Source organism: Aegilops tauschii, chromosome 4, assembly GCF_002575655.3.
Source record: "Aegilops tauschii subsp. strangulata cultivar AL8/78 chromosome 4, Aet v6.0, whole genome shotgun sequence".
NCBI lineage: Eukaryota > Viridiplantae > Streptophyta > Magnoliopsida > Poales > Poaceae > Aegilops > Aegilops tauschii.
This window is the reverse complement of record NC_053038.3, coordinates 491,173,953-491,185,662: the sequence shown is the minus strand read 5'-3', so window position 1 is coordinate 491,185,662 and position 11,710 is coordinate 491,173,953. Positions and strand designations below refer to the sequence as shown.

At 48.6% G+C, this 11,710-nt stretch overlaps 1 protein-coding gene across 1 annotated transcript; it reads left to right on the top strand.

Annotated features, from left to right (window-relative positions):
* The first annotated feature begins 3,033 nt into the window (after positions 1-3,033).
* LOC109772160 (CBL-interacting protein kinase 9) lies at positions 3,034-7,295 on the top strand. Its single transcript, XM_020330853.4, has 15 exons — positions 3,034-3,481; positions 4,136-4,198; positions 4,284-4,355; positions 4,519-4,626; positions 4,730-4,810; positions 4,948-5,001; positions 5,080-5,205; positions 5,283-5,372; positions 5,502-5,624; positions 5,739-5,849; positions 6,061-6,177; positions 6,258-6,314; positions 6,601-6,675; positions 6,769-6,845; positions 6,936-7,295. Exons 1-14 carry the CDS (start codon positions 3,293-3,295, stop codon positions 6,838-6,840), a joined length of 1,338 nt encoding a protein of 445 aa, XP_020186442.1. The 5' UTR covers positions 3,034-3,292; the 3' UTR covers positions 6,841-6,845; positions 6,936-7,295.
* Positions 7,296-11,710: the final 4,415 nt, after the last annotated feature.

The following is an 11,710-nucleotide window of genomic DNA, read 5'->3' as shown; positions in this document are numbered from 1 at the left end:
AAACTTAAATTTGGACATGTTTTGCAAAAAGTGTAGGGAAAATGTAAAACGGCTATAACTTTTGCATACGATGTCGGAAAAAAACGTATAATATATCAAAAAATGTTCAGCACGAAAATCGGCATCCGATTTTGACTGCCTACGGCCTGTTTGCAATTTTTTAGAATCCTCAAATTCTAAAAGGAAAAAAAAGATATGCTCAAATTTCAGTTTTTTTAAATTTGGTTAAATCTGGTCAAACTACTTATTCAAGAAGTATTAATGTTACTACATAATTATTCAAGAATATTAGTGTTACTAAATAATTATTTCAATTTTTTGAATTTTGGTCAAATCTGGTCAAACTATGGTCACACTTATTTAAGAAATATTAGTGTTACTAAATAATTACTGTTTTTTAGAATAATAGTTTCAAACTCAAACGGTGAAACGTGTGACCTAATGCTCAAGCTAAACTGCTGAGGGTTAATAGGATTGACAGCTTACATTTGTCAGGAAAACAACAAGTGCAGACTTGGAAAGTAGGGGGAATAGTACTCCGAAGTTAAGCGTGCTGAGGCTGGGGGAGTGAGAGGATGGGTGACCGGCTGGGAAGTTAGACAATTTGGAATGAGTGATCCACACTTGAGCAATTAAGAGGGGTGATTAGAGACTAAATCATCAAATAATTCAGAAAATTGAAAATTGAAAAAAAATCTAATTTTAAAAATTCAAAAAAATACCTTTAGTACCGGTTGGTGTTACCAACCGGTACTAAAGGTCCCCCATACCACGGCGCGAGCTCACGCCACGTGGTGGGCCTTTAGTGGCGGTTCGTGCCGAACCGGTACTAAAGTTGGGGGGGTCTTTAGTCTCCACCCTTTAGTGCCGGTTGCAGAACCGGCACTGAAGGCCCTTACGAACCGGTTTTAAAGCTCCGTTTTCTACTAGTGTAAGCAGGCTTGCCGCCCGAGAAACCCACACCCGGCTATCTCCAAAGCTCAACACATCCGCTCCACATCCTCCTCCTTTCCTCCACATTCGCCATGACCGCTAGAGGGAAAGCACCGTGGGACAGTCTATCACCGGAGATGAAGCATGCAGTGGCCGCCCTTGCCGCCGCCTGGCATAGCTGCCGTGCCAGGCGGATCGAGGCTGGCTTACCAGCGAGCTCGCCTGAGGTCTCCGACGACGAGGACGACACCATGATGGAGACGGGCTCCGACAACTCCGGCCCGGGTCCCGCGCCTCCTGTGCACGCCGGCTTCACAATGGACCAGGCACATGCGCACTTCAAAGCCGCCATGGCGGAGGTGCAGCCTGCGCCAGCGCCTCTGTTGGCGTTTCAGCAGGCGTAGGAGGAACATGTTGTACCTGTTCCTCCTGGAGCAGCACCGGCTGGCTGAGGGCCAGATCTATGGCGAGCACACGAGCGAGGAGGCCGTGGCGGCCATGGCCGAGGCGAAGCCCAACTTCGTGGCAGAGCAGCGTGCCATCTACGATGCCATCCTCGCTCAAGCCACCGCTCATGAGGAAGTGTCCGCTGCGGAGGCGCAGCTGCAGGCGATCGCGGAGGAGAACAATGCCAGTTGCGCCTCCTACGCACCGCCGACGAACCATCAGCCGCCCCGGTGGGACGAAGACAACAGCAACGCCACCATTTTCATCATGGACCTCACATCCACCAGCGATGGACAGGTCTCGGACTCCTTCGAGGATGAGTAGGCCACGGGAGGCGGCGATGCCTTGTGTCCCATGTGGGCCGGTCCGTCCCCCTGTTCTACTTCCTTGCCGGAGACCGCACCTACACTTCATCGGTCTTTATCGTCGGTGCTCATGGAGACGGCGGATGGAAAACGACACGGGCTTGGACACCGGGCGCCGCTGCCGTAGGATAGGTTTAGGGGTGTGTCCTTTTTTTGTTCTAAAAAATGTTCAAAATGTAATAAAATCCCCCATGTCAGTATGAAATCCGCCGCGTTTGTATGAAATCCGGTCATGTTTGCATGAATTTCATCCTGTTTGTTGCAAAAAAGTTCAAAATGTATGCGGCTAGCGTTGGATGTCGTCCTCCCGCATCCGTGCCGCGGACTAGTCCCGCTCCCCCCTCCCCTCGTGTCTGCGGATACAGGAGGAAATTTGCGGGTTGCCGTTGGGATGCCCTTACCATGTTGCTCGATAGTGGTGCGATGCTGTTTAGTTTACTGGTCTACTTTGTTAAGTGGGAATCCAATTATTCCCACTTAATCTACATTTGTTTTGGTGGGATACCCACCTTTCTAACACCAAACTGTATTGGGACCAGGTGATTGTGCTGGGACTTTGCACCTACAGTCCGATCCGCAGGCCGACACGAGAGGCACCATGTGTTTTTAGTATGAACTTGATTTATTTATTTTCTGATATAAAGGGTGGATTTTATTAACTTAAAATGGAGCGTCAAGAAGATACATAACACCATAGCACACGCCCAACCTCTACATAGCTATCTTTATAAAATCCGTCTAGAAACAAGCGCAATATGCGCTATATTCTGACGTGGAGGAAGTGTTTTAGGCTTTTTTGTCGGGGCGCGGGTGTTTGCGGAGTGCCGCGGCAGATTCAGGCTTGGAGCCGTCGACCGACCCGAGGTGACTAACTAACTGACCGCCGGGTGAGGTCGTTTTCAGCGTGTGCATGATTGGCGTACGGCCCGCACCCGTACGCCGCCGCTCCTTCCTGGAAGCTACGCGCCCGCACGACCGACCCGGTTTATCTCGCGCATCTCCCTGGATAGGCACACGGAGACGGCCATTTCCACGACCAAAGTGCGATCGGAACAAACAGACGCGGGAAATCTCAGCTTTACCCGCACCCACGAAGCAAGGATAGATGGCACGTAGCGTACTGCTAACCTTTTTTGGTCTGGTCCTCTCTCTTTACCGTCCCGTCACGGCCGCTCGTAGCACTAGTAGTTATCCACGCCACGCCCAGGCCCGGCCAAGCGGTGCCCATGCCCATGCGCGGCCCACGGAGGAGAGAAGGGGGAGACGGGATGGGACCCGCGCACTCAGTGCGGCCGCCCGCCCGCCGCCATCCGTCTCATTCCACGCGCTTCCACCCGCCCCCGCCTCTATCCTCTCTCTCTCTTATAAACCGGCCGTGAATTCCAGAGCGAAACAAAGCCAACGGCAGGGAGGAAGGGAGAGACCCGACCAGCGACCCAACGACCCAGCGTCGACCTACCTCCTACCCTCATCGATCCATTGATCCATTGATTTGATTGATTAATTGATCCGCCACCGCCACCACCACCGCCGTGGAGAAAGGAGGGATGGCGGCGGCGGGCGGGAAAGGGGGGCCGAGGCGGACGACGCGGGTGGGCCCGTACGAGCTCGGCAAGACCGTCGGCGAGGGCAGCTTCGCCAAGGTCAAGATCGCCAAGGACACCCGCAACGCCGCCACCTGCGCCATCAAGGTGCTCGACCGCAACCACGTCCTCCGGCACAAGATGGTCGAGCAGGTCCGTCGTCCATCCCAAATCAATCCCACGCCTCCTTCCTCCATCCGGCCCGGGGGAACACCTTAATTAATGATTAACGATGCATCTAGGCGGGCTGATTCGTCGAATTGGGAGTGAAACAAACCCCTAAATTACGACCGCGAAATCGACATAATTTATTCATCGGAGGACCGACCACCTAATTCTAGAAAAGAACGTCCCAAATAACAATTATACGTCGAGGTCTCTATCATGGTCGAGATTCCCTGTCCGTCCGTCCGTGGGGATTATTTTTCCGGTGTCAGCTTTGCTCATGATTTTTGGTTGTTAATGTAAAAAAAAAGAGAACATGTTTTTTTAATAAAAACAAAGAACAGGTTGATGCCAAAGAATATGAATTGAAAATTGTGATCATCGAATTAGCTTTGCAAAACGGGTCTCTTAAACGGGGGCCACTCTGCACCTGCATCACCCGCGTCATGCTCATTTTACAAGAGGATTTTCTAGATATCGTATATTTCTTCTGCTATATGCAAATTAAGGATGTGATGTGATCTAACCTAACACGACTGCTAGGGTGCTAGAGATGTAATGTTTACCTCAACTCCTGCGCCCTCCGTACAGATCTGGTCTGATTATGAACGCTGACCATCTATTCCCGCCTTTTCATTTCAGATTAAACGGGAGATCGCCACAATGAAGCTAATAAGACATCCGAATGTGGTCCAGCTGCATGAGGTACAACCTAGTTTTCTTGCAGAGACAGTTTTGTCTCGTCATCTTTTATATATTTCATCTCACGTAACATGTGCGCATTTCACAGGTGATGGCTAGCAAATCAAAGATATACATGGTTCTTGAGTTTGTTGAGGGAGGCGAGCTTTTTGATAAGATCGTAAGGCCCTCAAAACTTCATGTGCTGGATATTATGGCTTTTACTTAGCGTGCAATTATTATTTTTATGTCACGAGCTTATCTTGTAGGTCGGTTATATAAGGCCACATAAATGTTTTAGTTGTTACTCATTTATCAATTATCAATATTTTGTGGACAATTAGGTCAATTCTGGGAAGCTAGGAGAAGATGAAGCAAGAAGATACTTCCACCAACTTATAAATGCGGTTGATTATTGTCATAGCCGTGGAGTGTACCATAGAGATCTCAAGGTTTGTCCAGTTATCCTGCTCACTTCTCGATACATGTAATCTTCTACGTTGATGATCCGCGATGCATTTCCTAATTTGTGGAGGTTTTATGTACCATTTGCAGCCAGAAAATCTGCTCCTTGATTCATATGGAGCTCTCAAAGTTTCAGACTTCGGTCTCAGCGCATTTTCTCCGCAAACAAAAGTATGAGCTCTACCTAGTTGGCTAGTAGCTAGAAGTATACATTTTTTTCATTTCCAGAAACATAAGGTACTGTGCTTGAACACGAGAAACAGTTAACGGAAAGAGTATTGATCACCTCTTTTTTTTTTTTTTTTTAGGAGGATGGACTTCTGCATACTGCTTGTGGAACTCCAAATTATGTTGCACCTGAGGTGAATTTTTTACCTTTGTGTTTCTGCCTTCTCTAATAAATGTGTTTCAGGAGTGTAATCATTAGATTGTTTCTTTAGGTGCTTGCTGATAAAGGTTATGATGGTATGGCTGCTGATGTGTGGTCCTGTGGCATAATCTTATTTGTCCTTATGGCTGGATATTTGCCCTTCGATGATCCCAACTTAATGACTCTGTATAAATTGGTAAGTTGCTGCCGTAGACATACCTTTCTTGTCATGTGAAATTGGTAGTAACAAGACTATTGCCGTTTTCTCTACAGATCACCAGAGCTAATGTTTCTTGTCCACCATGGTTTTCTACCGGTGCAAGAAATCTTATTAAGCGCATTCTCGATCCCAATCCTCACACGGTAAGTGCCTGTTATACTCACCTGCGAATTCTTCTATATCTGAAGCTTCCTTCTTTAGAAGCTTTATTTGTGTCAGAGTATGAGAAAATAATTAGTTTACACTTGCTCTTTTTGTTTTCCCTTTTGCAGAGGATAACAATCGCCCAAATATTGGAAGATGAATGGTTCAAAAAGGATTATAAACCACCACATTCTGAGCACAATGAAGATGTGAGCCTTGAAGATGTCGATGCTGCATTCGATAGTTCAGAGGTAATTAAATCTGAATGTCCTTTCCTGTTCTGCAGTTGACATATTTGTTCTCCCAGAAATATTATGTTTCGATGGCTCCTGTTTATTTATTACTGTTGGTTTCCTATTTCGTAGGAACACCTTGTGGCGGAGAGAAGAGAGAAACCAGAATCCATGAATGCATTTGCTCTTATTTCAAGGTCGGAGGGATTCAACCTCGGAAATTTGTTTGAGAAAGAGATGATGGTAGGTTCATAGAACTGTTGGTATATAATCGAATAGTTTTGATAGTTTGATATCCAATGTCATTACTGAAGTACTGACAAGCAAGGTGTATCATTCTGCCAGTCACTTAATTGCCCCTTTTTAGAAATCTAGGCATCTTCTTTTGGCACAAGTTTGCATTATTAGTAAACCTTGTTGGTTCACAAATAATTTGGTCCTTCCTTATATATAGGGGATGGTAAAGCGGGAAACATCCTTTGCCTCGCAACGTACACCACAAGAGATCATGTCTAAAATAGAAGAAGCCTGTGGCCCTCTTGGTTTCAATGTGCGAAAACAAAATTATAAGGTAACCATTATGTTCCTCAAGAGGTTGTTAGAATTTGAGCAGTTCAGGACTGATATGGATTTCTGTTTTTGAACTTCCAGATGAAATTGAAAGGTGACAAGACAGGAAGAAAAGGCCATTTATCTGTAGCAACGGAGGTACTGACTCTGTCGCCGATACCGAGACATTAAATTCTTAATTATAAATGCCACTAAAATTCTGCTGCTACCCCTAATTAGAAGATCTGTTCAACCAGCCACTGTATCTGAAAACAGAAATTAATACTAAGTGACTTTTAAAAGCCACCGCAATGGCTATAAGGCTGCAGCAACTTTTGCTCTGAGTTCTCATGCCAAGTGCTAATCATTCTTTGCTGGTTTTCTGGCGTGTGATCCTTTTCTTTGCTTAAGTACTAGCCTGATGATTGCATACAATTTGTTGCAGGTTTTTGAGGTTGCTCCAACACTCCATATGGTTGAACTTCGTAAAACTGGAGGGGACACCTTGGAGTTTCACAGTGTATGATATTATTTATATATATATTTCAATTCTAATCGCCAAACATTCTGAACTCTGAAACAATTAACACTGTTTTCTCATAACTGCATGCAGTTCTACAAGAATTTCTCATCAGAACTAAAAGACATTGTGTGGAAAACTGAATCCAACACAATAGCGAAATAGTCGCGGTGAGCTTCAATGTTCCTTCAGCTCCTAACTGTTGTTCTCCCACCCTCTTCTCATCCTGTCCTAACATGTTTGTTTGCTCTATCCTCCAGATGATTGATACTTTGCGGAATGGAACTATCTTGCGGTGCTGTATCGATGGACCACCCCTTCAGGTGATACCGCTGGGCGCTGGGTACTGTATATTTCTCCGGCACCGCATCGATGGTCCAGTCCGCCGTCTCTTGCTGAAGACAGCGCCTTCTTTTTACCGAGCGCGATTGTACACTTACATGTACAACGAGGCCCTCCCGGACAAGCTCCTTGTAATATTGCAACGGGGTGCCTAACAGGCATCCTGAATGTGCTTTAGTTTGCACCAGGGTTGTGTGCCTTTCTTTATTTTTGTATTGCAAGTATTTAAGAATCGTAAGATGAATAAAGGTAGTTCAGACTTGAGATTGTAAGGCAAAGCCTTGCTTTAGTTCCCGCCAGGGTTGTGTGCCTTTGTTTATTTTTGTATTGGGCATGCATTCTGATCAGCAATATGCCAGCATTCGCGAGGGTTTTGATGCATCTTCATGACCCTTACTCACCGAAGCCGGTCTAGTTGACGGTCGAAAAATTGTTGTGCTAAGACTTTGGCCAACATATCAAAACACCATCCGTTGCTATGAAGAATAACATAGATCAGGAGGACCTACAAACAAATCAATGACCACTAGCGTTGGCTGAATCCAGACGGCTACGCTGGGGATCAACACCAACCGGACCCAAGCAGATCTGGTGGAAACACACCTCCACACATCCTAAGCCGCGCTAGGCACACCTCCGGAGCGGTGATGTGGCGGAGAGGACATTATTCTACCTCTAGGCCGTTGTTGCCGCCTCACCACCCCGACCCATAGATGCCACTGGCCACGGTAAGAAGAACATCCACATCAAAGATAGACCTGAATTTGGTTTAACCCAAGTATCGCCTCCATGACATTCATGGCCGAAGTGCCTCATGAAGCAGCCCTAACTACATACTTACTACTCCATAGGAGTAGTATAATTATTAGAGCATCTCCACTAGCGCCCCCAAGAAGCGCTCCCAGGCCATTTTTTGAGCGCCGGCGGGCAAAAAACGCCCCACTCATCCCTCCAAGTCGTTATTTTTTGCCGGCAAAAGCAAAAGTTAGCGCCGGCTGCCCCATGCCACACCCAGCGCACCGGGGGGCTCCTGGGGGCCTAAATCGCCGTTTTGTGGGCCAGTGCCTCTCCCTTGTCCACTCATTTTCACCCACGTGATCCCTCCTCTTCCTCTCCCTCCACGCAGACAGAGCTCTCTCCTCTCTCTCTCTCTCCCCGCCACCTGGCACGGCCGCCTCGCCGAGCCGCCATGCTCCGGCCGCCCGGCCGCCTCAGCCTCGTCGCCGGAGGTACTCGCGCTCGCGCCGAAGCTCGTCGAGGCCGGCCTGCTTGTCATCACCCAGCACATCACCGTCGGCCGCTCCTCACGCTCGTCCCCACCCCTGCTGGCCTCGACCCGGCCGCGCGCCGCGCCCGCGAGCGCCGCCGCGACTGGAACACCGGGCACGCGGGGCACGAGGACGGAGCGTCGACGGTCGAGCTCGGAGACCGCGGCGGTGCGCGGGTCCGCCACGCGCGCACGTTCCGGTGAGGCGGCTGCTCCTCCTGGCGTCGCTGGCCGCGGCGGGGGCACTGGGCGTCGGTGCTCTTCCTCATGGCCGCCTCCAAGGTCCTCCTCGTCTGCCTCAGTCTTCCCCTCGCAGCTCTCTCTTCCCTCTCCTCTGCTCTCTCTCTCTCGCTCGCTCGAACCCGAGCGTGTCTGAGAGCGCCGTCGTGCACTGCTGCAGCCACAGCCACCGCCTCGCCTCCCCGATGCATCCCAGAGATCCGCCTCGACCTACTCTTCCTCCTCACCGCGCCAAGTGAGCCGGGAAGCACCACTTCGTCCTCGGCGTCGTCTTCGACACCCTCCGGCACCCGAGATCGCCATCGCCGTTATGTCGTCGTCCGTGCCTTCCCGAGCTCGCTGACCACCCCTGCAGGCCCGCCGTGTGAGCTTCTCTTCGTTTCCCTCCGTCCTCTCGCTTGATTTCGTGCCGTAACCGTCGTCCCCGCGAGCACCAAGCTCTGCCGTCCGCCATGGCCGATGCTCTGCTTGATGCCGAGCTCATCCCGCCATGCACAGCTGCCCGTCATGCTCCGAGTGCTCTGCTGATGCTGCCTCGTTGCTCCGTTGGGTCGCTAGCTACCCGCAACACGGCCGCCGCTCCTCCCGTCGCTGCCGTCGCTACACCCCCGTCGGCGGCTGCAACGACCACTGTTGGACGCGCCGCACTGCGGGCGTTCCAGCGAACCCACCCGCGCGACCAGCCGTGGCCGGAAACGGCCGGCCGGTGATCGCATCTCGTGCCGTTCCCGCGCTTGGCGCTGCTCCGACGGCTCGTTGGTGCCTGGAGGGCCAACGACTGAAAGAAATTTCAGCCCCAGGCTTAAATTCTCGCCGGCAGCCCCCCAAGCGGCGAAAAAACGCCTCCTGGGGGTGCCAACGGTTGTAGATGCTCTTACAAGCACCCCCCCCCCCCCGCGACGGCGTTGGTGAGTGAACAAGTGTGCTCTTCTCTTAAGCCGTACGTATAAGTCGTCTGCAAAATGGCCGTTAACCGATATGCAACCCACCATATTAGTAATTACGACTGGATTATAATAGTAACTAGCAAGATGCCCGGGTGTTGCACGTCAAGATGCATTTATACGAGTAATTTATCTTGCGAGATATAAGGATGAACGAGGGAAGGCCTTTGCGGAGAGGGGCGCGGGTATCTTTTTGCAAAATTGCCATAATTTCATTCCTATTCGTCAGATATAGATCAGACGGCCTATATTGAAGGATGGCAGGCACACCATCATCACCAACTCTGTTTTTTATAAGAGTAGAGAAAAGGATGCACTATCCTGCATCTTGCAAATCGACCACAACACAGCTGCATTATTCCTGTATTAGTTTCTTTACTGATCTTCTAAACGTTGTCTTCTTTTTCGCAAGAAATCTTGTAAAAAGAGTAGATGCTTATGCGTCAGTATGTATGCACTCATGATATGTTGCTCCATGTAAATCAGGTGATCCTAAGATCAAATGATCATTTTTTAGAAGCACAATGTATTGATGCAGACACTCACTAGAATGATATCCTCGTGCCTTGGATTCGGCTAGTAGATAGGTTAGGATTTTAGTCCTCGCAAGGGCAGCACTCGGACGGATGGCACAACTTCTTCTTTGAGTCAGTCTTCCGAGTTTTGATCCTCCTCAAGTTCGCCAGTCGGAATTGATTAGATGGATATCTGGCATAGATTCCCGCCAGCTCCTTGGGGCGACGAGGATAGGGTTTCCCGTCGTGCGTGCACGACTACGAGATTTGGTGTCAGGTTCTTCATATCGATTCAAGGATTCAGCGGCGACGACCGCGACCCCGGGGCGCTGGTCCTTATGGGACATGGACAAAGACTTCTCGGCTGTCATCGACAAGGTTAGGTCGGCTCCGCTATGGGAGCAGCGGCAGCGGCACATCGGTGGCTCGTTTTGACGACTATTGTGGTCGTTCGATGGTCCATGGACCCCAATGTAATTTTATCATTATTGAGGTATTTTGCACTTTCGATGAATCTATATGCCTCCTTTTTTGGAAAAAAGGGTAAGGAATTGTGAAAGTATTCATGCATGTAGAAGATAATTATATGAAATTTGGTAAGAAACTATTATTTCTTTTGCGGGAAGAACTTATGACAATTTGCAAGCTAAGAAAAATATTATACATAAAGTTCTATGCACCTGGTTACCCTAAGTTGAAGTATTTAACACGTCCTAAAAGAAGAATTTGAGCTACACATTTTTAAGTTGCATGTTATTGATTTGAGATGGTTGATGGTGTCAACTGTTGGAAATACTAGATGATGCCCCGCGCGTTGCTGCGGAATTGGTTGCAATATATTTCAGTGAAATTTGATTGTGTGGAATATATAAATTTTTAGATTAACAACACATGAACCAAAATTAAAAATACATACGACTTATTATATTTGATAAAATATCATACGGCTTATTATATTTGATAAAATATTTATTGAATATAAGTTGACAATATAATGATAATTATTTTCCCATGCATGGTTGCATGTGGTGGTGGGTCTTTATCATGCATGGTTACATGTTAAGGTGGCTCTTATCCCATCTATAATTGTATGGTGATGTGGCATGCTTGCATGTTAAGATAAATAGGTTAGTGGGGATCAATCTCTTAGGTATATAGGATTAGCACTTTTTCGACTAATCTAATCCACGAGTAAACAGTAAGCATGGCAAATACGGTATGCATCTCATACTGATACCTAAGCATGTGAGCACATACATTACATAGAGCCGAAACATCTATGAACAGCATATATACGGCCAACACATGAATGGGCAAATAGGGGATGAACGAGTCATACCCTCCGGTTGGCCAGGCCAACGCGGCGGCGGCGGCGACAGCCTCGGCATCGGCCGAGGCCTTCTTCTTGGCGGCTTCATCGTCAGCCATGGAGTTGATGCAGGGGAAGTAGTGGAAGCAGAGGCGGGCGGAGATGGGGACGGATTGGGAGCAGTCGCATCAAGACGCTCCCAAAAACCTTATTGCCGTTCTCCCTGGCAGGATCTCGAACAACAAGGTTTCGGAGGCAGCTGCTCTCCCGACCAACCGTGCACGCGGTCGTCGGGATGGGATCGCCGGAAGAAGCACAGAGAGAGGAACAATTGATGATGGCTAGGGTTGTGCGAGAGGGAATGAGTGAACTGAGTTAGGGTTCACTCCACTGGCCAGCGCCTTCTTATATAAGCCGT

Bases quoted from the DNA above. Each gene is read 5' to 3' on its own strand.
- LOC109772160 (XM_020330853.4), top strand. From the start codon at position 3,293: ATGGCGGCGGCGGGCGGGAAAGGGGGGCCGAGGCGGACGACGCGGGTG. The intron at 4,627-4,729 runs GTTTGTCCAGTT...TACCATTTGCAG, and splicing joins TGTACCATAGAGATCTCAAG to CCAGAAAATCTGCTCCTTGA. The intron at 5,850-6,060 runs GTAGGTTCATAG...CCTTATATATAG, and splicing joins TGTTTGAGAAAGAGATGATG to GGGATGGTAAAGCGGGAAAC.